The sequence below is a fragment of the Molossus molossus genome, unplaced genomic scaffold (genome assembly GCF_014108415.1).
Source record: "Molossus molossus isolate mMolMol1 unplaced genomic scaffold, mMolMol1.p scaffold_m16_p_1, whole genome shotgun sequence".
NCBI classification, from domain to species: Eukaryota; Metazoa; Chordata; class Mammalia; order Chiroptera; family Molossidae; genus Molossus; species Molossus molossus.
In genome coordinates, this window is record NW_023425344.1 from 145,452,977 (window position 1) to 145,479,743 (window position 26,767).

Consider the following 26,767-nt stretch of genomic DNA (forward strand, 5'->3'; position numbering starts at 1 on the left):
AAGTTTGGCCTGGAGCCAGGGAAAACATCCATATTGTAACCCAGGGATATGAGACATTAATCCCATTTGTAACCCTAAAATGTTTGCAGGGCCATTTCCACCCATGGTGGCACTGCACAGTCCTGCAGTAAAACCACAAAGAAGTTGGTTCTGGGCTGGATACAGGACAACCTCACAAAGACATTCAATTCTGCCTTCAATCTCAGCTGCAAAGAACTCAGGCACACTTTTGTGGAGCTTGTCTTCGAGAACTAGCCCAAATTGCAGGATGCAATTCCAGAGATCCTAGTCCAAGAGCATGAAATCCTGTTCACTGTTGATGGTTTCAGTGAGCTGAGAGTCCCCTTGTGAGCACTTGTCCGTGATATATGTGATGAATGGAAGAAGCAGACACTGGTGCCTGTCCTCTTGAGTAGTTTTCTGAAGAGACCATTATTACTCAAGGCCACTTTATTAATCACCACATGACCCAAGGTTCAGAGATCTCTGACTATTGGTTGAACAGCTCCTCTTCATAGAAATGGAGGGGTTCTTAGACTGGACAAGAAGGTGTATTTCTTGAAACACTTTGAAGATGAGGATGAAGTGCTCTGAGCTTTCAATTTGATGAGGAGCAACGCATCCTTGTTCCACGTGTGCTCGACTCCCTCCATGTGCTGGGTCGTCAGCACCTGTCTAAAGCCGCACATGGAAAAGTAGAAAGGAACTGGCCTTGACTTGCCAAACCACCACATCACTGTCCTGTGTTTCCTCTGCAGCCAATTTATGCAGGCTCCCAACCAGTACCTCCAAGCTCCAGTGAAGGCTCTGTGTCTCCTAGCTGCTAAGGGCATGTGGAAACAGACATCTGTATTTGATGGAAAAGACCCTCAGGAGACTTGGGTCAAAGGAGTATGACCTCCTTCCTTTCCTGGAAAAGAATATACTCCAGAAAGGCAAAGACTATGAGGGCTGCTACTTCTTTATCTACCTCAGGGTCCAGCAGTTCCTTGCCATTATGTTCTATGTTCTGAAGAGCGAGGAGCAGAAAAACAAAGATAGCCTCAGGTGGGGCACTGGGGATGTGCAGAAGCTACTCTCCAATGAAGAAAGACTAAAAAACCCCAACCTGACCCAGCTGGGGTACTTCTTATTCAGCCTCTCAAATGAAAAAAGTGCCAAGAGGACTTCTGGTCAAGAAGGTGGCGTAGGTAAACACAGCATCGCCTCCTCCCACAACCACATCAAAGTTACAACTAAACTACAGAACAAACATCCTTTAGAACCACCTGAAATCGAACTGAATGGGAAGTCCCACAACTACGAAATTAAAGCAGCCGCTACATGGAGGCTGGTAGGAGGGGCAGAGGCGCAGAGAGGCTGGTCCCACACCCACATGTAGCAGATAAAAATCAGGAGGACACCACGGCTGGGAAAGTCCTCCCTGAGAAGTGAGGGGTCCCCGTCCCACACCAGGCACCCAGCTCAGGGTCCCAATATCAGGAAGAGAAGTCCCCATAACTTCTGGCTGGAAAAACCAGCAGAAACTGAGGCAGAGGGAATTGAGGCTGCTGGAGCCCCAAGCAGCTCCTCTTAAAGGGCCTGAGCACAGACTTACTCGGACTTGCTCCCTTTGAGCTCCACTGCAGAGAGGAGGCAGTTTGAAAGGAACCAGAGACACGAGGAAGAACCGAGTTGTTTGGCATTGGGGCGAAGACTGGAGAGGCAGCTTTCTCCTGGACAGACGTGCTGGTGGAGGCTGTTGTTCCTTTGGTGAGCCCCTTCCCCACAGGGCAGGCAGACAGCGGCCATATCTGGGACTCCAGCAACCTGGCTCACACTGTTTGCCCCGCCCTGGTGATTCCCTGAAGCCCTGCCCCACCCAACTTTCAGGCCCACCCAAGCTGTTTCCAGTTGCTTTACCATAGGATTGGCCTGTCTTGGCTCCTGCTTCAAATTTTCCTAAGTTTTCTTAAACAAGCAGCATCTGGCCACAGCGAGCCCCATACTTCTCACTAAGTGGCCCCAGGCCAGGCACTAGAAGCAGCTAGCCTTGGTTCATAGCTTAGCGTCACCTGGGCACCTCCAAGCCCAGCACAAGAAGCAACCATCAGCATATTATTTTTAAGCTTATGCCTGGTGGCCCTGGATAGAACACAGACAGTGACTGACCTTGCCCCGGAGCCATCACACTCAGTGGACAGCTTTAGACTACATCGAAGCACCACCACCCAATCACCTCCACAAGTGACACACTCAAGGAATGGACTCAGTGGGTACCAGAACCCTGCTGAATTAAGTCTTGTTTTGTGTGGTGGGCCCCTGCACAGATGATCATCCAAGGTAGTCAGAGGTCAGTGGTTAGTGGGCACAGCCAGTCCTTGCAGCTGATCAGCCTGAGTAAATCCCTCCCATTGATGTGCCAACAGCAATCAAAACTCAATTACAACAGAAGGGTGTAAAATCCACGGGGTGGGGGGGAGGCTGCACCTCAAGGACCCAGCTGGGTGATCAGGGAGGCTGTGCCACAGGACACCTACTACAACAGGCCACCCTAGGAAGACTAGGAGACCTAGAAACTCTATCTAATACATAAAAACAAACACAGGGAGGCAGCCGAGATGAGGAGACAAAGAAACATATCCCAAATGAAAGAACAGAACAAAACTCCAAGAAAATAACTAAATGAAATAGAGATAAGCAATCTAACAAATGCAGAGTTCAAAACACTGCTTATAAGGACACTCAATGAACTTAGTGAGGGCCTCAAGAGCATAATAAAAACCAGTCAGGTTTTTTAGTTTTTTTTCCTTGAAGAAAAATGCACTAACTGAAATAAAGAATAATTTACAGAGAATCAATAGTAAAGTAGGTGAAGCCAAGAAGCAAACCATCTATTTGGAATATAAGGAAGCAAAAAAAATGCCCAATTAGAATAGCAAAAAGAAAAAAGAATCCAAAAAAGAAAAAAAAATGAGAATAGTATAAGGAGCCTGTGGGACAACTTCAAGCGTACCAACATTCGCATCATGGGAGTGCCAGAAGGAGAAGAGAGAGGGCAGGAAATTGAAAACTTATTTGAAATAATGATGGCAGGAAATTTCCCTAACTTGGTGAAGGAAACAGACATACAAGTCAAGGCAGCACAGAGAGTCCCAAACAAGATGAACCTAAAGAGGTCACACCAAGACATATCATTATCAAAATGCAAAAGGTCAAAGACAAAGAAAGAATCTGAAAAGCAGCAAGAGAAAAGCAGTTAGTTACCTACAATGGAGGTCCCATAAAGCTGTCAGCCGATTTCTCAAAAGAAACTTTGCAGGCCAGAAAGGAATGGCAAGAAATATTTAAAGTGATGAAAAGCAAGGACCCACAACCAAGATTACTCTATCCTGCAAAGCCATCATTTAGAATCGATGGCCATATAAAGAGTTTCTCAGACAAGAAAAAGCTAAAGGAGTTCATCACCACCAAACCAGTATTATATAAAATGTTAACGGGTCTTCTTGAAGAAGAAAAAAATATATATATGAACAATAAAATGGCAATAAATACATGTCTATCAACAACTGAATCTACAAACAAAATGAGGAAGCAGAACAGAAACAGACTCATAGATATAGAGAAATTTTTTTTTTTTATCCTCACCCAAGGACATTTTGCATTTATCTTGAGATAGAGCAGGAGGGAGAGAAAGAGGAAGAGAGGGAGAGAGAAACATTGATGTGAGAGACACACATCAAGTGGTTACCACCCACACGACCCCAACCAGGGCCAGGGACAAACTGCAACCAAGGTACGTGCCCTTAGTGGGAACCGAACCTGGGTCTCTCTGGTCTGCAAGCCAACGCTCTAACCACTGAACAAACTGTCCAGGGCGATACAGAGAAATTTTTGTCACCAGATGGGAGGGGAGTTGGGTGAAAAAGATGAAGGGATTAGGAAGTACAAATTGGTTGTTAGACTGATGAACCTCAAAGGGAAGTGGGGAGCTGGGGCGGGAATAGAGAAACCAAAGATTTATGTACATATATGCATAACTAACAGACACAGACAATAGTGTGGGGAAAGCAGGAAGGGGGTGGGATTAGGGAGGAGGGAGTTAAGGGGGGCAAAAAGAGGGACACTTGTAATACACTCAACAATAAAGATAAGTTTTTTTGTGTTTTTTTTTTAAAGTGCCAAGAGAATAAGTGCCAAGAGAATGGAGACAATCCTTGACTGCCAAATATCAACGGAGTCCAAATGGGACTTACTAAAATGCAAAGCACAGTTCAATTAGCACAAACACTTCTCCTCAATGATGGACACAATGGTGGTTTTGCAATATCTTTGCAAATCTCAGGAGGAGCATCTCGTAAAGGATGCAATGGCATATGTCAAGAAAATGTGCCTGTATTTGAAAAATAAAATGGACATCATGCACTCATTTTGCCTCAAGCATTAAAACTTGCAGAAAAGTTTGCTGCAGGTAGAAAAAGGGATATTCCTGGAGAATGATACTGAATCAGATGCTCAGGGTTAGAGGTCCTAACAGTTACTTCCTTTCGGGATGGATCTTTGTTTCATTTTTGGCTCAAACCAAAATCTAATATTTCTGGACCAGTTGGAGCTTCCTCATCAATGAGGATTCTTTGTGGAAAAAATAGGCTCTGCTACCTGTAATCTCCAGAAAGTGGTCCTCAAAAACATTTCTCCAACTAATGCTTATCAGAATTTCTGCCTCACTTTCGGTGGACATGAGACTCCAACACATCTGGCCCTTCAAGAAAGTGATCAAAATGATATGCTTTCTCCATTGCGTGAGGTCTTGAGACACCCAACGTATAATCTTCAGTATCTCAGATAGGTATCTTGTTCTGCTACCATTCATCAATAAGCTAATCTTTTCTTCCTTGCAATGAACCAGGCCATGGAATTCTTGAACCTCACGACAAATGAGCTCCTGGTTAAGTGTCAAGTTGCTGTACATAACTTTGAGACACTTAAGTGCTTCCTGCTGAGGTTGTCATTGGAAGAGCGTCGCCTTACAAAAACCTGCGTCAAGAGACTGTCTTCTGCTTTTATCCTCCAACAGAGGCTGACACATCTCTGCTGAGCAAAGAATGTTCTAGGAATGGCAGAGTGAATCTTCTGTGTGAGGGCTTGAGTTACCCCCAGAGTAAACTACAGACCCTGATACTGTGGTGCTACACATAACCAATGGTGGCAATGGCTGCAATTATCTCTCAAAGCTTCTCCAACAAAAAAAAAAATTGGCCTACCACTCTTGAATCTGGGGCTGAATCCCATAAGAATTACTGAAGTTGCCCTGGCTGGTCTGGCTCAGCGGTTAGAGCGTCAACCTGTGGACCGGAGAGTCCCAGGTTTGGTTCCCACTAAGGGCACGTACTTCGGTTGCAGTTTGTCCCCAGCCCCGGTGGGGTCGCGTGGGTGGCAGCCAGTTGATGTGTCTCTCTCACGTCGATGTCTCTCTCTCTCTCTCTCTCTCTCTCTCTCTCTCCCTCCTTCTTTCCCTCCTGCTCTATCTGAAGATAAATGCAAAAATGTCCTCGGGTGAGGTTAAAAAAAAAAAAAAGAATTACTAAAGTTTCTATGAGGCTTTGAAGAAACTACTGTGCAACCTGAGGTGTCTGTGATTATGGAGATGCACCACCATTTCTTTTAGTTGTATAGACCTCTCGTCTACTCTCAGCAGAAACCAGAAACCAGAAACCAGAAACTTAATCACTTTGGACTTGGGCCAGAATTCCTTGGCGGTATACTGGAGTAAAGATGTTTTGTGAAGCCTTGAAACTTCAAAATTGCCCCCTCCAAACACTTAGGTTAAAGACAGATAAATCTGATACTTCAATCCAGAAGCTGCTGGAAAAAATTAAAGAAAACAGCCCTGGCTAGTTTGGCTCAGCAGTTAGAGCACTGGCCCGAGAGAGTCCCGGGTTCGGTTCCGGCTAGGGGCATGTACTTCGGTTGCAGTTTGTCCCCAGACCCGGTTGGGATCGTATGATCCATTTAGTGTCTCTCTTTCACATCGATGTTTCTCTTTCTCTCTTTCTCCCTCTCTCCCTCCTGCTCTATCTGAAGATATATGCAAAAAAATCTTTGGGTGAGGATTTAAAAAAAAAAAAGATCCCAGAAAAAAACAGACTTTTTTCTTTTCTTTTTTTTTATCCTCACCCGAGGACATTTTTCCATTTTTTACACAGATAGAGTGGGAGGGAGAGAGAGGAAGAGAGAAAGAGAGAGGGAAACATCGATGTGAAAGGAACACATCGAGTGGCTGCCACCCGCACGACCAACCAGGGCCGGGGACAAACTGCAACCGAGGTACATGCCCTTAGCGGGAACCGAACCCGGGTCTCTCAGGACCGCAGGCGGATGCTCTAACCGCTGAGCCAAACCGGCCAGGGCAAAACAGACTTTTTTCTCATGACTTTATTTATTATTATTATTATTATTATTTTAATCCTCACCTGAGGATATTTTTCCATTGATTTCTAAATAGAGTGGAAGGGGGAGAGAGAGAGAAACATCAATGTGAGAGAGACACATAGATTGGTTGCCTCCTGCATGACCCCAACCAGGGCCAGGGATCAAACCTGCAACCCAAGTACGTGCTCTTGAGCAGACTCGAACCCACAACCCTTCAGTCCAAGGGCCAGTGCTCTAACTGCTGAACAAAACTGGCCAGGGTTCATGACTTTATTTTTAAATGTAAATATGATTTAAACCTACCACCTTAAATATTGCCCCTATACCACTTTTTCTCTTCTACATTTAATTATATGCAGCTTTGACCTTCTCATTTTATGCCTTATGTCCTTTTTCTCTTTTCTGTGGAGTCATTCATTCATTGTACAATAAAGTAATGGATCTTCGAGGTGATGGTGAACGTATTATTAATTCTCTCACTGATGTTAGTTGCTGGGTCAGATGTTTTTCTTTATTGATTTTAGAGAGAGGGGAAGGGAGAAGGAGATAGAAACATCGATGAGAGAGAACATCGACTGGCTGCCTCCTGCATGTCCCCCACTGGGGATCGGGCCTATAACCTGGGCATGTGCCCTGACCAGGAATTGAACCAGCAACCTCTGAGCCACACCGGCCAGGCCAGATGTTATTTTAGCCTTAGGTATGCTTCTGGCTTACGTGAAACACACAAATCACTTAACTTTGTATGAAAGAAATGTATATGTCTCAAGTATAGGAAAAGAAATAAAGCTGAAAGCATTCATGAAATAAAAAATTATTCTCTCAGAGGTCTGGAGGTCAGACGTTCAAAATTAAGGTGTTGGGAAGTCCATGCTCGCTCCAAAGGCTCTAGGGGACAATCTGTCTTTCCTTTTTTCTATTGCCTTCTCCATCTTCTAGTGATTCCAGGCTTTCCTTGGCTTGTGGTCAAGGAATCACTCCAATCTCTGACTCCATGGTCACATCGCCTCCTCCCCTTCTGCACGTGGCTCTTCTCAAGACACTTTCATTAGATTTAGAGTCCACTCGGATAATCCAGGATGATCTCCTCATCTCAAGATCTTTAACTTCTACAAAGACACTTTTTTCATCTGTAAAGACTCCTTTTCCAAAGAAGGTCACATTTGCAGGTTCTGTGGTTTAGAACATGAACATATCTTTTTAGGGGGTCACCACTGAACCCACTACATTATTAATTTAAATTATAAATATATATATATATATTTTTAAATGTTTTTATTGACTTTTTAGAGAGAGGGAGAGAGAGATAGAAACATCGATGTGAGAGAGATACATGAATGAGCTGCCTCCTGCACGCCCCCTACTGGGGATTGAGCCCACAACCCAGGCATGTGCCCTGATCAGGAATAGGATGATGCTCAATCCACTGAGCCACACCGAATGGGAAAATTAAAAATATATTTTATTTTATTTTTTTTAATCCTCACCTGAGGATATTTTTCCATTGATTTTTTTAGATAGAGTAGGTGGGACGAAGGGAGAAAAGGAGGGAGAGAGAGAGAGAGAGAGAGAGAGAGAGAGAGAGAGAGAGAGATGTGAAAGAGACACATCCATTGTTTACCTCCTACATGACCCTGACTGGGGCAGGGGATCAAACCTGCAACAGAGGTACGTGCCCTTGACTGGCAATTGAACCCAAGACTCTTCAGTCCATGGGCCAACACTCCAACTGCTGAGCCAAACCAGCCATAATAAAATATATTATGAATATATTTTAATCCCTACAAGCTAATAGTTTTGCTTTATATGGTCATTTAAATTAACCCATATTCTTTGTTTTTTGTTTTTTATTGCATCTTTCTGTTTTCTTCTGGGATAATTGTCCTTCAGCCCAAAGAACAACTCTGATATGTCTAGATTTTAGTTAATTTTTACTTATCCTGCTTGGGTTTTATTTAATTAAGTCTTAATATCTAGTATTAGTATTGGAGAACTCGAAGTTCTTATCACTTTAAATATTGCACTTGTCCCCTTCTTTCTCTCCTCCTACATTTAATTAAGGGTTGCTTAAACATCCTCATTTTACCCTTTATGTTTCTTTTCTTCTTTTTTGTATTTTCCATCATGTTCTCTCTCCTTGCTTTACTCTGGATATTTTCACCAACTTTCACTTCGGTTGTGTCTAAATCTGCTTTTTTAAAAAATCTTCACCTGAGGACATGTCTTAGAGAGAGGAAGGGAGAAAGAAACATCCACATGAGAGAGAAACATTGATTGGCCACCTCTCTTACATGTCCCAGTGAGGACTGAACTCACAACCTAGGCATGTGCCCTGACTCGGATCGTACTGGCAACCCCTTTTGTTATACAGGATGACGCTCCAACTGACTGAGCCACACCGGCCAGGGTGTGCCTAATCTGCTTTTAACCCATATATTTCTGTCATAAATTCATGTATTTGTTATTAATTATTATATATATTCTTTTTTTAATCCTCCCCATAGGACATTTTCCATTTTTTTGTTCAGATAGAGTGGGAGGGAGAGAGAGAGAGAGAAACATCAACATGAAAGGGACACATGGAGTGGTTGCCACCCGCACAACCCAACCAGGGCTGGGGACAAACTGCAACCGAGGTACGTGCCCTTAGCGGGAACCGAACCCAGGCTCTCTGGACCACAGGCTGGCACTCTAACCGCTGAGCCAAACTGCCCAAGGCTATTTTTATTGATCTTAGAGAGAGAGAAACATTAATCTCTTGTCTCCTGCCTGCTCCCTGACTGAGAATTGTACCCGAAACCTGGGTATGTGCCTTGACTGGGAATCAAACCCACTACATTTTGGTGTATGGGACAAGGCTCCAACCAGGTTCATACTGGCCAGGGCATACATTTCTATATTTAGCAGTTCTATCATTTCTGTTGATTAACTTTGATATTTGCAATGTATTTTGCAAACATTCAATCAACTGATTAAGGAAAAAACAACCTATAGATGGATGCCAAAAGTATTAGGTGAAATTTGATGAGGAACAAGATATATATGTAGCTCAAAATATCTTCTCATAGATTACTTAATAATTACAAAGGGAAATGGTAACTTTACAATGGAAAATTCTGGCAGATGTTTTCTTAACCAAGTGGTCAAAGTTAACATCACCAATAATGGGACAAACTGACATCAAGTACCTCCTAATGTGACACAGTAAGAACACAGTATTTCTTCTGTGGTATTCCTGTACAAAATCCATGACCTGAGTCTAATTATGAAGAAACATTAGACAAATCCAAATTGAGGAGAAGCACTTTACAGAACAGCTCACCTACACTCTTCAAAAATGTCTGTATCGTCACGTCTGGCCGGTGTAGCTCATTGCGTGAGCGTCGAGCCTTGCACCAAGAGGCCATTGGTTCAATTCCCGGTCAGGGCACATGCCCAAGTTGTGGGCCAATCCCCAGTGGGGAGCATGCAGGAGGCGGCCAATCGATGTTCTCTCTCATTGATGTTTCTCTCTCTCTCCCTCTAAAATCAATAAAGAAAAAATATTTTTTTTAAAATGTCAGTATCATGAAAGACAAAGAAAAAATGAGGAACTAGTTTAGATTAAAGGAAACTAAAGAGATATGACTAAATGCAATGTATGATTCTAGATTGGATAAGGGGATAAGCTTACTACAATGGGCCTTATTGGGACATTTGACAAATTCTGAAAATGGACTGGACATTGGGTGTCAGTGTTAAATTTGCAAACTTGATCTTATACTATGGTTATATAATTTTTTTTTCTGACTGAAATATATAGTAGCAAAGGGGCATGATGTTTGCAAATTATTCTCAAATGCTTTAGAAAAAACGATAAAGCAAACAGTAAAAATGTTAGAAGCTGATGGACTTGCATGAAGAGTTTGTGATTTTTTTGTCCTATTCATGCAGCTCTTATGTAAATTTTAAATGATTTTTAAAACAAAATGTTTTAACAACTTACAATACCAATTTCCATAGTTCCATGTCCTTGCTGAAATTTTGAAGTTCAGTTATTTTTTTGTTTTGGGTTTTTTTATCCTCCCCTGAGGACATTTTTTTTTGTTTTTTGTTCAGATAGAGTGGGAGGGAGAGAGAGAGAGAAACATCAACGTGAAAGGGACACATCAAGTGGCTGCCACCCACACGACCCTACAAGGGCGGAGACAAACTGCAACCGAGGTACGCTCCCGTAGCGGGAACTGAACCCGGGTCTCTCTGGACTACAGGTCGACGCTCTAACTGCTGAGCCAAATGGGCCAGGGCCGAAGTTCACTTTTATTTTCGTGAAGCTAGTAAACACAGGTGTCATGCAGGCTGTGTCTGATAAGTCCAGGATCCGGGGGCCATCGAGTCTGCCCTTGTCCCTTCGGCCCTGCACATGCCGGAAGCACAGTTCCACCTCTCAGAGCAGAAGAGACTCAGCACGGTGCTGCCTTCTGAGGTCCCAGAACAGAGTAGGAAATCCTGCCCTGGGCAGACACCAGAGTCAGACTACACCTCGTTTCCCATCCCCCAAAGTCCACCAACAGCATGGTCTTTCCCTCCCTCACTTCCTCCACGCTAGCAACGCCCCAGGGCTGAAGCAGTTCCAGCACACCCTCTGAGTTCTAATCATTCCCTCATTTAGGTGTGGTCATTCTTCCCTCTCTTATTGGCTCCTCGATGCTTTTAAGAAACATTAAGATTTTTAAAAATATATTAACTTTAGCTTTTGAGTTGTCATCAGTGGGAGAGGTAATCTGTATGACCTAGTTTGCCATAACGATAACCTGAAATTATGTCTACTGTACTTCTCATTGTAACACAAAAGCCTTGCTTTAATTCAAAAGAAATCTGGATTGACATCACAAATAAGCCAATCACACTCCTCCTCCTATTTCTTGGCAACCATAATTCACAAGATCTTGGGGTGAATTAACATCTTATAATTGCTATGTAACTGAACTGGCTATCGTAAGCTTTTATATATATATATATATATATATATATATATATATTTTTTTTTTTTTTTTTCAGATAGAGTGGGAGGGAGAGAAAGAGAGAAACATCGATGTGAAAGGGACACATCGAGTGGTTGCCACCCACACGACCCAACCAGGGCCAGGGACAAACTGCAACAGAGGTACATGCCCTTAGCGGGAACCAAACCCAGGTCTCTCCAGACCGCAGGCCAATGCTCTAACCGCTGAGCCAAACAAGTCAGGGCTCGTCAGCTTTAAATACATAGAAAGCTGCTTTCTTTGAGAATTCCAGCCTTAATTGGCCTAACCAGCACACTGTAACATAAAACTGAGCCTAGGGTCTTCAGTACTAATTTTCCATGAAAAGTTTAGCAATGAAGATGAAGAAAGGAAGTATCTGTCTTGATAAAACAATTCAATGATTAAATAGGAAAATCAGATTTTAAAAAGACAATACCATTTACAAGATGGAGGGCTTCATTTTGTATCAGTGCTGAAAATGATATCATTTCCTCTTCCTTTTGCCGGTCTTTTAAATCATCATCTATGGAGAGCTTAAGCCCTGAGAACTTCCATTCAGTGTAGTTCACCTGCTACAGAATAAACACAACAAATAAAATTACATATTATGATATTGTATAATTATAATTATTTAATAAAATTAATAATCACATAAAATGACACATTAATATAATATAAATTATTATAACATAATTTATAATTATAAAATCATAGAATACACATTTATAATCTCATATATACATATATTTAGGTGCTACATAGTAACTTTAATCCAGTTTCCTATGAAGAAACAGCAGTATTAATCACATTTTATTTATTTATTTTTAAATATATTTTAATTTAATTTTTTTAGAGAGAGAGGAAGGCAGAGAGAGATAGAAACATTGATGTGAGAAACAAGGGACAACATTCAGTCCACTGAGCCACACCAGCGGGGCTCAATCACATTTTAGGTGTTCAATAAATACTTGTTCGTTTTTGTTTTGTTTTTTTAGATTTTTAAAAATTGATTATTTTTTAGATTAAAAAAACTGATTTTTAGAGAGAGAGAGGAAGGGATAAGGAGCTAGAGAAACATCTATGTGAGAGTGACATCAATCAGTCCTGCACGCCCCCTACTGGGGATCAAGCCCACAACCCAGGCATGTGCCCTGACGGGGAATTGAACCAACAATCTTTCAGTGCATGGGACGACACCCAACCAAATGAGCCACACTGGTCAGGGCAATGCTTGTTCTTTAATTTATTTTGATTACATCCTGGCTGGTTTGGCTCAGCGGTTGGAGCGTCGGCCGGCGAAATAGAGAGTCCCAGGTTCAGTTCCCGCTAGGGGCATGTACCAAAAAAAAAAATTTATAAAAGCCTGTTTTCCAGGTTCATTTTAATTTATTTTGATTACAGATGAAGTGGACTGGTTAAAACTGTGGTACTGAAATTTTAAGTACAAATTGCAGATGACATAATCTGTTGAATTAAATTACATTGAAATGAGTAGTCCAGCCATTTATTAAACTACTTGTGTTTGTGAAAGCACATAGTAGCCACAAAAAGCCACGATTATTTTTATCTTGTGTGTCTGTTTCTTCCTCTGAGAATAATCTGTCTGGGGATACTACAACCCACATTTTAGTTCTCCGGGGTTCCTAAATCCTTACTTGTAGCGTATTTCCACTTAAGATGTTACGACTAAGATACTCCATTCTGTTCTTTCTCTGGATGCCTGTTGTTTTGCCATGTTTTCTTCTTGAGTAGCTCGCAACCTGGTGTTCCCTTTCCTTCCTTTCTCCCACCTGAGGAGGTTTTCTCTTAGCTGGATACTGATCAGCTTCAATGGGAATCTCAGCAGACACCACCTGGTTCGGAATGAAAGCACCAGAGACAGCCTTACAAGGTGGTAGTTTAACAGCCTTCATCCTCAAGAAAGGAATCTGGAGGCTAGCATTAGATTTCATTTCTCTCCTGCCACAGAGCTGAGAGATGCCATCTCTCTCTTCTCCCCACAATAAAAACCCAGAGTTTGGCTCCATGAAAAGCCTCATGGCATTACGAGGGATGCTTACTAAGTCTGCAAAACACATGACATTTACAGAAGAAACATTTTTTTTTTCCTTCAATTTTCATACTGTTTTCTTCAAATATGCTCCACAGGATTGGTGGAGGTCTGCTACCTGGGAAGGAAAGGAAGCCTTTTCCTCATCAGATGAGGTCTCTAAACTGTCGGCATCATTTTCCTTAGTCTGAGCTTCTGGTTCCAGGAAGCTCTCTGGAGGTAGATAGCAAGACTTCCAATCCATTTGTACCTGAACAGATCCATTGGGTTTCCCCACGGGGTCAGTGAGGTTAAAATCACCTGAGAGACACACAGACAGTAATAAGATCTGATCAAATGAGATAGGTAAGTGAGCACTTATTATCACCTTGTTTATTCTCCCCACACCCCCTTTTTTTGTGTTAATCCTCACCCAAGAATATTTTTCCATGGGTTTTTAGAGAGTGGAATGGGGAGAGGGAGGGAAGAAGAGAGGGAGAGAGAGAGAAAAAAAAAACATTGATGTGAGAGAGATACATCGATTGGTTGCCTTCTGTCCATGCCCAGTTGGGCTGGGCATTAAATCTGCAACACATCCCTGGCCGCTGTGGCTCAGTGGTTGAGCATTGAGCCATGCACCAAGAGGTCATCGGTTTGATTCCCGTCAGGGCACATGCCCAGGTGTGGGCCTGATCCCCTGTGGGGGGCATGAAGGAGGCAGCCAGTCGATGTTCTCTCTCATTGATGTTTCTATCTCTTTTTCCCTCTTCCCTTCTCTTTTTCTAAAATCAATTTTTAAAAAATAATAATAATAAATAAACCTGCAACTCAGGTACATGCCCCTGACCTGAAATTGCACCCAAAACCCTTTGGTGCATGGGCCAACTCTCTAAACACTGTGTCACACTGGCCAGGGACCCCCATTTTAAAATTTCACCATATTTTGTTTGTAATCAATTAACATTCATCAAACAATCATGATGATAATACACTCAGAAGTAACATAGAAAGGCCTTGAAAATTTATATTCTCATAGAATATTTACTTCTAATATTTCCTTAAAATATTTGGAGGGGAAGGTGGGTATCTCCAGGTTTTAGGAAGCAATAGTCAAAGGGTATATGGAGAGGTATAGCTTGCTTGTCATCAGTCACCCAGTCAATAAACAAGATGGTATTATTATTACTATTACCAAATGCTTGCTATGCCTTAGATATATCAAAAAATCATTATCTATACTCAAGTGGTCCCTATTTCTAAAATAACAAAAGCCAAGAAAACTTAAGCAAAACAGCTTTTTCCAAATGCCAGACTTAAGATTTGTAACGCTGATTAATTTAACAGATGACTCACATTGTCTCTCCTCTTTGGCAAAGGACAAGTTGTGAACAGAAGTGTCAGCCTTTTTTTTTTTTAAAGCACTTGTTGTATTAGGAGGAGAAAGGCCTCACACACTTCCTGGAACATCCAGATGCTTGTTAAACATGGTTGGTATACTGGCTGTATCCATCCACACTTCCTAATGAGAGCATGGATACCCCTGCACCCTTCCAGAGAGCTGACCCTTCCTAGGTGCATCCCACAACCCTGGGTATGAAAGTAAAGTAAGGTGGTAAGAAATTAAGCTCTATATTGGGGGGAGGGGATTTTCAAGAAATTTCCCTTAGTTGTGGTATGGCATGGAAATCTTGCTAACTTGTGTCTAATGTTTAAAGGAAGCAAGAGAATTATGGGGCGTGCTAAAGTTTATAATCTGATATCTAGTCACGTGTTAAAAATCAATAGGCCTTAAGTAAAGACAAAATCTGGGAAGCACTACAGAATTGGAAAATGTTTGTTCAGAGATAGAAGTATGGACTTCAGGTTGGTGGGTCTACCCACTTGGGAATCTTGCTTTAGTTGCTGATAAGAAGCCGAAGTCAATGTTTCCATGTGATCAATGAGGCTCTAAGTCTGCTCTGTTGCTCTTGATAATATTCTAAAATCCTTTCAGCAAGTTTTAAGAGAAACTGTTCCAAGCAAGTCATCAAAGAAAAGTGGAATTAGGACAGGGAGACAACATTGGGCAGAGACCATAAGATGCAGTAACCTTGAACTCCCACCTTTAATGGATTTGTTTTGTGCAAGAGGCAGCAAGGGCACTTGGGCTTTGCCAAGGTACGAGCCAGGCTCTGAGTCTTCATCATCAAAAACGTATATAGACAGGGTCTCCCGTCTCAGATAGTGATCCAGGTCAGAAGTCACGAGCACTGGAAACAGAGCCTGGTCTCCAAAGCAAGGATCATTACTGGCTGGAATGATGGCAGTGTCGTGGTCAGGAAAGGTGAAAAAGCGGTACATGGTGTACGGACTGGGTTGGGCTCCCAGCCATCGACTCCGGAGGCCACAGCATCTGATGATTTCCACCCGCAGCTCATTCTGATGCTTCCAAGTCTCTGATCTGGACTGGAGAGATGTTGGTCTTGGATGGAGGGAAAGGGCAACCTGAGAGAGTTGTTGTCAGTGAAGCCCAGCACCCTTGATGAGCAAGAGCTATGACCTAGAGAATTGTCTCATTTTGACTGGGTCACAGAGAAATCTGCTGCAAACTGGCTCTGGCAGATGGTTATCTGTGGGAGACCCAGGCACTCAGGCCTTACCTTAGAGAATGGAACAGAGAAGCTATTTTGTTGCAGCAGGGAGAGGTAGCTAGCTCCAAGGGCCTGATTTCATGTCAAACTCAGGCTTGACAAAGGAAAGAATCCGAACTAGTGGTGGTATGATAGCTTTTCTCTTTCATTCACATTCAATGTGAGAATGGGAGAATGAGCTATTCTCATGAGCTGCTTGGCTGAGGCTCCTTCCTTTTAGATGCTTGGGTACATCCTTTTTCTCACCTCATCCTCCTGGGCCCTCCAGGCTCCAAGCACATTGGCTGACAGGGAGGCCTGGGCTTTCTTTCGCTTATTGCATGCCTGTAGGCTGGATCTTACGGGGAAGTGCAGCCTCATCCAGTATTCTAGCACCCCGAAGTCTTCTCCACCAGCTCCTGGGTAGCAGAAAGTATGAAAGACATGGAGGATACAGATGGTGTGGTGAGGATCAAGAATAAAGGCAGAGGAAATGAGAAAGCACCAGAAGAGCAACTAGAGACTTTGGGAAATTCTGCACCAGTCCTAGGAGCTGTGGGAAGCCAACAGCACTTACCAGTAAGTGTGGCAGAGCCATGGACTCTCTCTACAGTTTCCAGCACCCTGTCAAAGCAGATCCATCCAGATGCAAGGGTGTGGTGCTCACTGGCTAGAGCCTGGTGAAGATCAAGCTGGGCTGAAGCCCCTTGAAGGTAGTGCAAGAAAAGGGAGTCTGTCTCTACCACATACTGGGAGGTGAAGTCATAGAGTGGCTGTGGCCCCACAGCTAGTGGGGTACAGTGGGTTTCAAAATCATAGAAGGAATAGGTGCAGAAAGTGGTAGGTTGAGTGTCTTCAGCCTGAGCCAGAGCAGCAGATGTCAGGAAGGCCTGGTGGATGTGCAGCTCAAGAAGATTCTCACTCTGATGCAGCAGAGAAATGTTCACTTTATCCTCATCTCTATGGGCTGGCAAAGTTTCCAGACATAATGACATCTGTCGGGCACCATAAGTCACATCTTTGAGCTGTTCTAGAGGGAAAAAAAACTGCCTATGCATTAAAGGGTAGGGAGCTCTTAGCATAAAGGAAGGTGAACAGAAGGAGAACGGAAACCATGGTGGAAGTCCAAGTTGTGATTATTTCAAGAAACCATGTGATTCAAAAGGAAAAGCAGCAGAATGACCACCAGGAGCTTTGAATTCTGATGGCTAAATAATCCAATGTCTTCTGTAGAGATAAGGTTCAAAATGAGTGATTGGAAAGTAAACGCTAAGCTCAGGAAAACACTGGAGGAACAATTTCTTCTATAAGTGACATTTTGGCTTACAGCAAGGTCCCATGAATTAATTGGTAATTCCATCAGAGAAGCGCTAGGAACAGAAAATGTGAATATTTCCAAAAGTTCTGGATATTGGCCATGGAAAGAATAGCAAGTCATCGTCATGGTGTCTATTACATTACATTGGGTCCTACCAGGAAAGAAGCACTTTCTCCAGCCAGATCAATCACAAGAATCTCCATTCTGTTAAAAATATGATTTCAGCCCTGGCCGGTTTGGCTCAGCGGTTAGAGCATCGGCCTGAGGTCCGGAGAGACCCGGGTTCGGTTCCCGCTAAGGGCACGTACTTCGGTTGCAGTTTGTCCCCGGCCCTGGTTGGTGGTGTGGGTGGCAGCCACTCGATGTGTCCCTTCACATCGATGTTTCTCTCTCTCTCTCTCTTCCTCTCTCTCCCTCCCACTCTATCTGTACAAAAAATGGAAAAATATCCTCGGGTGAGGATAAAAAAAAAAAAAAAAAAAAATATGATTTCATCATAAGAAGGCAAAAAAAAAGAATCCACTTTAAGTTAAAGAGTAATAAAGTAAAAAGGGGAGGAGGACACTTATTGGAAAGGGGTTGAAAATATGGATTCCATCTTTGCAATGGAATGCAAAGATATGTAAGACAGTCTGCCTAATCTGTGCATTACCTTCCATGTTCAACCAATCAGAAACTTGGCTATCGGGGAGTATTTGAGTCTTCAGTGTATTGATGGTGAAGGTCCTATTTAAAGAGTTAAAGTAGCCTGGCCAGTGTGGCTCAGTAGCTGAGCGTCGACCCATGCACCAAGAGGTTGCCAATTTGATTCCCAGTCAGTGGACATGCCCAGGTTGTGGACCCAATCCCCAGTGGGGGGCATGCAGGAGGTGGCCAATCGATGTTCTTTCTCATCGATGTTTCTATCTCTCCCTCTCCCTTCCTCTCTCTCTAACATCAATAAATATAAAATAAAGAAATATAAAATAAAATAAAGAGTTAAAGTAGTAGAATAAAAACGTTTTGGATACATTCAAATTTCTTCCAGCCTAAAATAACTGAAATACAGAGATTGACATAGGTTTCTTAATTGAAAAGATTAATATGACTCAATAAAATAAATTAAAAAGTTTGCATTACATGACAGGGTTAACAGTCTTAGCATATGAAGAAATTCAACAAATCAATAAAATATTATGAGGAATTGAATAAAGAATAGAAATATCAATTCTCAAAAGAAATAATACAAATAACTGGTAAACATAAAAAACTCTTTAACCTTACCAGTCATGAAAGAACTATTAAGTTAAAGCAAATGAATCTTCAGAAGTAGATAAGGGTATTTATCCTGCACTGTCCTGGGAGAAAGACCCTGAATCTGAAAGACAGGATAATTTCAATCCAAGGGGGTATTTCCTTTGTTACACGGCAGTGACCTTTTCACACTCACCCTGGTATGGATAAATCATGCCCCAGACTGTCCCACCTCCCTTTATTCTAACTCCACGCTCACTAAGTAGCCTGCTTATGGATTCTGCTTTCCAGAGAGAGGGTTGCCCTGACCAGTGGTTTCAAATATTCTCATGGCATCAACAAAACAGCCACTATCACAAAAATAACAAATGAGCATCATGGCTTAAATATCAGTCTTTGATGAATTTTGCTTAGTGTAAGTCAGGTCTCTCATCATTGAGTATAACAAAAACAATTTTCTTTCTCAATCCCTCTCTCTTTTTTTGTTAATCCTCACCTGAGGATATTTTTTTTTTTCCATTGATTTTTAGAGAGAGCGGAAGGGAGGGAGGGAGGGGGAGAGAGAGAGAAAGAAACATCAGTATGAGAGACACACATCAATTGGTTGCCTCTCGCATGTGCCCCGGACCAGGAATAAAACCTGCAACCCTTCGGTGAATGGTCTGACACTCTAACCACTGAGCAACACCGGCCAGGGCACAGAGCCAATTTTCTTGACATGCGAGGCTGAGATCACATCCTGGTCAGTAGTAATTGTACTAAATATAGGAAGTACCACATTATGAAATTTGCCTAAATGTCCAGCCAGCTGCCCTGTTATGCCGACATCCTCAATCTACAACAAAGAATTTCGAGACTTTTAGAGAGAAATCACATAAAAGGATGATGAGAGACAATGATAAAGTTCTCACAAAAATTGCTATTTAGGCCTGGGTTAAGGAAACAATCTGGAGAGAGGGAGTGTTTATGCCACCCTGAGGGCCAGTAGTGATCTGCTCTCATTTTCAAAATAGATTCAGCAATTGCTGGGCCCTCTTGAAACTCTCCAGAGAAATCTGAGAAAGATGCTGACGCGATGGAGCAAAAGAAGCCGCGAGCCACATACTGGAACAGCAAAGGCGCAGGACAAAGAACGGGAGGGATAAGTCAAATGCCAAGGACATAAGAAGAGGCCTTCCAGCCCTGGCCGCTTTGGCTCAGCAGTTAGAGCGTTGATCTGCAGTCTGGAGAGACCCGGGTTCGGTTCCTGCTAAGGGCACGCACCTCGGTTGCAGTTTGTCCCCGGCCCTGGTTGGGTCATGTGGGTGGCAACCACTCAATGTGTCCCTTTCACGTTGATGTTTCTCTCTCTCTCTCTCTCTCCCTCCCACTCTATCCGAACAAAATATCAAAAATAAAAAATAAAAAAAAAATGTCCTCGGGTGAGGATAAAAAAAAAAAAAGAAGTGGCCTTCCAGACAGGCACGCAGAGGGGAGCACAGCCATTGGCTCCCAAGATAAGGAGAACAAAATACTAAAACTTGCCAGAGAGTGGAAGGCCATGGCCTCTTAAAATACCTTCAAGCTGCTTGATATGATTGTTCTTGAGGTCTAGGGGTGTGTTCAGCCTCTCCAGTTTTGCTCTGTGATCTTTATTTTCATGATCGGCTTTTGTCATCATTGCCTCCAGTTCCTCCTGAAACGAAATAATGTCTGAACGTTTCTATCTCAGTGACCCAGAATTAAAGAACCTAGGTAAAAGTTGGTACTTGCTGGGTAAAGGAGACCATTATGTCCTTAGCAGGGCAAATTCATCCACTTGGAAAAAACCTGGATTCCTCACAGACTCCTCCAGGACCAGTGATGCTATTATTAGTGCTGTTAGGACTGGCAAAATGTAAAACCAGAAGGTTCACACCTGCCATTTTCATTAGCTGGCCCCTTCAGTGGCTTCTGTCGCCAAGGTGCCTTGGGCATGTGTGAGTCTTCAAGTTTTTCAAGGACAGCACTTTCTGTGTTTGCACAGGACAGCATATCACCTTGCATCAGCCCTGAAAACTCAGGTCTTGCTTCATTCCCAGTCTTGCAAGTGATTCCCATGTGCCCATTTATCTGTCCCCATCCTATACCATCTTTTCTTGCACCTGATAACACAGGTTGATTTTGCATTGCAGAATAAGCATGTCTCTGGTCTTTTCTAGCTCCAGCGTGGTCTCGGCATGCAATACTTGCAACTCACTTAACATCTGGGACAGTTTCTTTTCTTCTGGGTTTTTTGGTTCACAGAGCTGTAGAGGGAAAGCATAGGTAGAAGGGAATATAAATGTAATAGGTACAGTAATAACTATTCTCCATAAAGCAGTGGTTGGTAATAGTAAAACAGAATCTACTCCACAATGTAAATGAGGACTCGTGTAAATTCACAAGTGCTCGCTCTCATAGCTGCTCATGCTCAGTAGTAGCAGTGAGGAAGTCACACAGCCTCTAATGGCTATTTGCTCTTCAGCAGATCATTTCAAGTCCTCATCTGAAAAAGATTTTAAGTTTTTTGAGATGTAAAGGGTAGAAACAATATGTGGAGCTCATGAAGGCATCTCTGTCCTCAGTCTTCCCATATCTTTCCAAATACTGTCCTCAATTAGAACAAAATACTATTCAGTTAGTGTTCTAATCCCTTCACCATCTCTAGGGGTATTTTCCAGAGATCCCGCTGTAGAAGGGGCTTGCTTGACTAAAGATGCACATACCTCTATCTGAGTGGTCTCGTGGAATAGAGCTGGGGGAGTGGCTGGTTCAGCTGGCCTGTCTGGACATTGGGAAACTGTGTCTTTATTTTGGAGGGTCTCTCCTTCCTGTTTATGTTTCTGAAGCAGGTTGGTGAGTTCAAGCTTCAGATCCATGTTTTGAGCTGGGGGGAAAAGTAATCCAGAAAGTTGAAACTCTGTAGTGATCAGTACACATGGTTAAAGCTGGACCAAGTATCAATCAAGTGTTCCCACTATTGTTTAATTCATTTTATAAATTTGGCCTTAGAGAAGCAATTGTCTCATTTCTTCAAAGGAATTCTAGCTTACTGATCCGGTGAACTGAGTTGACCTTTGGACTCCAAGAACAAAACAAAAAATACCTGCAGAACTGTAAAGTGAAAGGGAGAACAAGAGCAACACACAAAAACAGAGCCTCTTGACTGGGACAGTCCAAACTTTTTTGACACAACATCCAAACCAATATCTCAGCAACTTCTCTCCAACTCCATTCTGACTTCCATGCTGCTAACTCTGCGGCAGCCACTCCACGCCCACCCCAATCTGGAGGGAGGTGGTGGGCATGTGTGTGGGTGTGGGTGTGGGTGTGTTTTAGAGAAGGAGGGTGATCAGCGTTTAGTGTGATCATTCTATTATCATGCATTAAACAGGTGGTTAGATTAGATTATTTATTATAAGGGTTTTTTTTTATAAAACTTCACTTGTACTTCATACCTACTACAAGGTCCTCAACATGTGCTCCCAGCTTTATCTTTGTATGGTTCTTTGCCTCTATTGTTTTTTATTTTAATTATTTTTATTGTTTTTAACTTTTTTCAATTACAGTTTACATTCAATATTATTTTGTGTTTTTTGTTTTGTTTTGTTTCATTTAGAGAGAGAGAGAGAGAAACATTGATGTGAGAAAGAAACATTGATCGGCTGCATCCTGAGAGCCCCAACTGGGGACTGAGCCTGAAACCTGGACTTGTGCCCTGACCAGGAATCGAACCGGGACCTCTCAGTCCATGTGATGACGCTCAATCCACTGAGCCACACCAGCCGGGCTAATATCATTTTGTATTAGTTTCAGGTGTACAGCACAGTGGTCAGACAATCACATACTTTACAAAGTGTTCCCCCTGATGTTTCCAGTACCCAACCGGCACCATACATAGTTATTGCAACAATATTGACGATATTTCCTATGCTGTGCTTTACATTCCCATGACTGCCGCTATTCTTCTTGATGCAGCATTTCTTTTTTCTCACTCTCCTATGTGAATATATGATGAATTAGAAGTTTGATAAGACTAACTCAAGGTCTAGGCTAGCAAAACAAAAAAAAAAGTGAGTCAAGCCCTGGCCGGTTTGGCTCAGAGGTTAGAGCGTTGGCCTGCGGTCCCGAGAGACCCGGGTTCAGTTCCCACTAAGGGCACGTACCTTGGTTGCAGTTTGTCCCTGGCCCTGGTTGGATCGTGCAGGTGGCAGCCACTCGATGTGTCCCTTTCACGTCGATGTTTCTCTCTCTCTCTCTCTCTCCCTCTCTCCCCTTCCCACTCTATCTGAACAAAAAAATGAAAAAAAAGTCCTCCGGTGAGGATAAAAAAAGAAAAAAGAAGAAAAAAAAGTGAGTCAAAATTTTTTTTGATAGTATTTAAAAATCTTTGGGTCTTTTTTCCAAACTTTATATTTGTCTCACCCTTAGGATACAGTCTGATGATTAGTCAGTGTGCACTAATATAAGTACTATGCTGCAGTAACAAACATGTGCTACAACTCCGTGGCTTAACACAATAAAGTTCAAGTCTGTGCTCGAGAAGTCCAGTATGGATCAAGAGGTTCTGCCGGCCGGTGTGGCTCAGTGGTTGAGCGTCGACCCATGCACCAAGAGGTCGCTGGTTTGAATCCTGGTCAGGACACATGCCCAGGTTGTGGGCCCAATCCCCAGTGGGGGGCATGCAGGAGGCAGCCAATAGATGCTCTCTCCCTCTTCCTTCCTCTCTCTCTAAAATCAATAAAGGGAGAAAAAAAAAAAAAAGGTTCTTTTCCATGAGTCTTGGGGATTAATGAGCTTTAAATTTTTTGGCTCTAATATTTGGACATGTGGCCTCCAAAGCAGCTTACACAAACTAAGCAACTGAAACAAGTCAGCCGAAAGGATGAGCTGCCAGGCTGCAGGCTCCCTGCCAATTGCTTCTTCGGCCAAGAAACACAGAACGTGCTGCTCTCCACTCGCGAGCCCTTAAAACTCTCTGGAATAGCTATCGACTGCGAGCCAAGAGGTGGGGTTGGGGGAAATGGTAGTGGTACCAGGAGCAGTAATTTGCTTCTCAATTTCAGGTATCAAATGCTTAAAATGGGGGGGGGGGGGCTCTTTTTTATAAAAGGCAGAGAAATTAATTTTCAATATTTTCAATAAATAAAGTGGATGTTTAAAACCATAATAAATTAAGAACTGGAATTCTCTCAAGTGGAAAGTCATTATGTAAATAAAAGTATCCGTGTGAGGAAGGTGTCGTTGCTTTCTGGGTTGTAGACCTGATCTGACTGCCAGCGTTCTTATCCTAGTTATCAAGACCAAGTGAGGGGTTGCAGAAATGCTGGCCCAAGTTCCCTTCTCCCAAAGCAGATGGAAAGGATGCCTCATTTGAGACAGTTCTTCAAGACCCGACCTACCTGTCACTCTGGACAGCTGAAGTAAGACTTCTCTCTTTTCCTCCAGCTCAGCATCCAGCTGATCCTGCAACTGAGAGACTTTCTGCTGTAGCTCTTCTCCTACAAGTTCTTTGCTCCAGGGAGGCTGATTACTGCTGTCCAGCATGCTGACCACCACGAAGTAAGGAGGGAGGGACTTGTCAGATGGATACTCGAAGGTGTTTGACAGAATGTCTATTACATAGTTTCGGCATCTTCTGGGCCTAGTTTATCATTCATTCCCTTACATGTTTTTTCTGCCCCTGCTTTATCTGCAACGGTCATTTACCAACTGCCTTGGAACTTTCGGTCCTACTGAGTTCTTTAGCATCACTTCTGTTTAGGTCTCGAATAGCCCCTGAGCAAACAACCCAAGTCGCATCTACTTCCCAAGGAACTTCTCCAGCATGATGGCTTTCTTTAGTCAGGGAACTGAATACCAAAACATTCTCAGGCCTGCTAGAGTAGAAAGGAGGAATGAAATATTCCTCTTTTCCTCACTCCATTCCTCTATCTACCATCGCCAATGGCTAGTTTAGAGAAGACCTGCCTTTGAACTAGATGATAAATTACTACACTGCAAGGCAGGAACTAGTGGTTTAACTTTTCAGTGACTGTTCCCTGCAAGCACCATTATACCCAGCTGTCAGGGCAGACCCGTTTGGAATGTTAAACAATGTGTGCAGTCCTTGATTGCTAACACAAGTGGAGTGATACTGATAATCAAACTATTATTTCTGCTTATGTCTTTTTTTCCTACTTGTATTTTTTTTTTTTTAAATCCTCACCCAAGGATATTTTTCCATTTATCTTCAGATAGAATGGGAGGGAGGGAGAGCGAGAGAGAGAAACATCAATATGAGAGACACATATTGGTTGCCTCCCACAGGACCCCAACCAGGGCCAGGAAACAAAGTGCAACCCAGGTATGTGCCCTTGATTGGAATCAAACCCGAGACTCTTTGGTCCGCAGGCTGATGCTCCAACCACTGAGCCAAACCAGCCAGGGCTTCCTATTTGTCATTTTAATAAATGTGGTCTAGAAACAACTTGCTTGGGTAATATTAAGAGTTCTTGGCACTTTTTGACCATACATTAGATGATGGTCCAAGAAGACAATGTTCTGAATGATGAAGGGAAGAGGCCAATAGTAGTGTTTGTAACAGGGAGTCTTCAAAGGGGATAATCCCCATACTACTTCATTTCACTGAGTTGAAAAGCATCAGCTGTTCCTATGATGCTCCCATACAACCTCCCAATCTATCCTCTTTTGCCTTAACTGAGTCAGAAGGCACATTTAATTTGTTTAAATTCTAGGTATTTTTAATTTCAGAGTTAATACATGAATATATGTGTGCTGTGAAAAATATACACTATAGAAATATGTAGAATAAAAATTAAGGTGCCTCTTTGTCCTACTCCAATCCTTTTTTTTTTTTTTTTTTTTTTATTATCCTCACCCGAGGACATTTTTCCACTTTTTGTACAGATAGAGTGGGAGGGAGAGAGAGGAAGAGAGAGAGAGAGAAACATCGACATGAAAGGGACACATCGAGTGGCTGCCACCCGCAACCAGGGCTGGGGACAAACTGCAACCGAAGTACGTGCCCTTAGCGGGAACCGAACCCGGGTCTCTCCGGACCGCAGGCCGATGCTCTAACCGCTGAGCCAAACCAGCCAGGGCCCAATCCTTTTAAGATCAGAGTTAATATATTCTTTTGCAACTTGACTTTTCTTTTAACAATAGGCATACAGGTCTACCTCATTTTTAGCAGCTTCATCATATTTTATTGTAGGAATGCAACATGATTTATTTCGTCAATCCCTATCAAAAGAAATTTGGATAGTTTCAATTCTCTTTTTACTATTATTAACAATGAAGTAATTAACATTCTTATACAATATCTTCACATATATATAGATATATATATATATATATATGATAAGATTTCTTTTAAAGCCCTGGCCGGTTTGGCTCAGCGGTTAGAGCATCGGCCTGCGGTCCCGAGAGACCTGGATTCGGTTCGGTTCCCGCTAAGGGCACGTATCTCGGTTGCAGTTTGTCCCCGGCCCTGGTTGGGTCCTGCGGGAGACAGCCACTCGATGTGTCCCTTTCACATCGATGTTTCTCTCTTTCTCTCTCTCCCTCCCACTCTATCTGAACAAAATATGGAAAAATGTCCTCTGGTGAGGATAAATAAATACATAAATAAGATTTCTTTTAAAGATTTTTTAATTGAGCTCTAGCTGGTTTGGCTCAGCGGTTAGAGCGTTGGCCTGTGGTCCGGAGAGACCCGGGTTCGGTTCCCGCTAAGGGCATGTACCTCGGTTGCAGTTTGTCCCCGGCCCTGGTTGGTCGTGCGGGTGGCAGCCACTCGATGTGTCCCTTTCACGTCGATGTTTCTCTCTCTCTCTCTTCCTCTCTCTCCCTCCCACTCTATCTGTACAAAAAATGGAAAAATGTCCTCGGGTGAGGATAAAAAAAAAAAAAAAGATTTTTTAATTGATTTTTTAGAGCAGAAGAAGAGAGAGGGAGAGAGAGAAACATCAGTGATCAGCTGCCCCCTCCACACCCCTCACTGGGGATCAAGTCCATAACCCGGGCATGTGCCCTGACCAGGAATCAAATGAGCAACTTTTTGGTGAACGGAATGACGCCCAATCAACTGAGCCACACCAGCCAGGGCTTTATAATAAGATTTCTTTAGTTTTGATCCCAAAAAATGGACTTGCTGGCACAG

At 42.8% G+C, this 26,767-nt stretch overlaps 1 protein-coding gene across 6 annotated transcripts in view; it reads right to left on the minus strand.

The window, feature by feature from the left end:
* RPGRIP1 (RPGR interacting protein 1) overlaps nt 1-26,767 on the minus strand; it is an 85,748-nt gene that overhangs the window by 27,233 nt on the left and 31,748 nt on the right. For 4 of the 6 annotated variants that reach the window (XM_036254373.1, XM_036254363.1, XM_036254356.1 and 1 more), the window contains 10 exons: nt 24,009-24,154; nt 21,333-21,493; nt 20,730-20,873; nt 20,164-20,281; nt 16,633-17,085; nt 16,323-16,474; nt 15,549-15,891; nt 13,586-13,767; nt 13,073-13,270; nt 11,854-11,989 (listed from right to left, as the gene is read on the minus strand). In XM_036254373.1, the coding sequence (XP_036110266.1) occupies nt 11,854-11,989; nt 13,073-13,270; nt 13,586-13,767; nt 15,549-15,891; nt 16,323-16,474; nt 16,633-17,085; nt 20,164-20,281; nt 20,730-20,873; nt 21,333-21,493; nt 24,009-24,154 (2,033 nt within the window). Of the gene's footprint in view, nt 1-7,092; nt 7,584-11,853; nt 11,990-13,072; nt 13,271-13,585; nt 13,768-15,548; nt 15,892-16,322; nt 16,475-16,632; nt 17,086-20,163; nt 20,282-20,729; nt 20,874-21,332; nt 21,494-24,008; nt 24,155-26,767 lie in introns of those variants that run through there. The other 2 variants (XM_036254383.1, XM_036254391.1) reach the window with 2 other exon arrangements.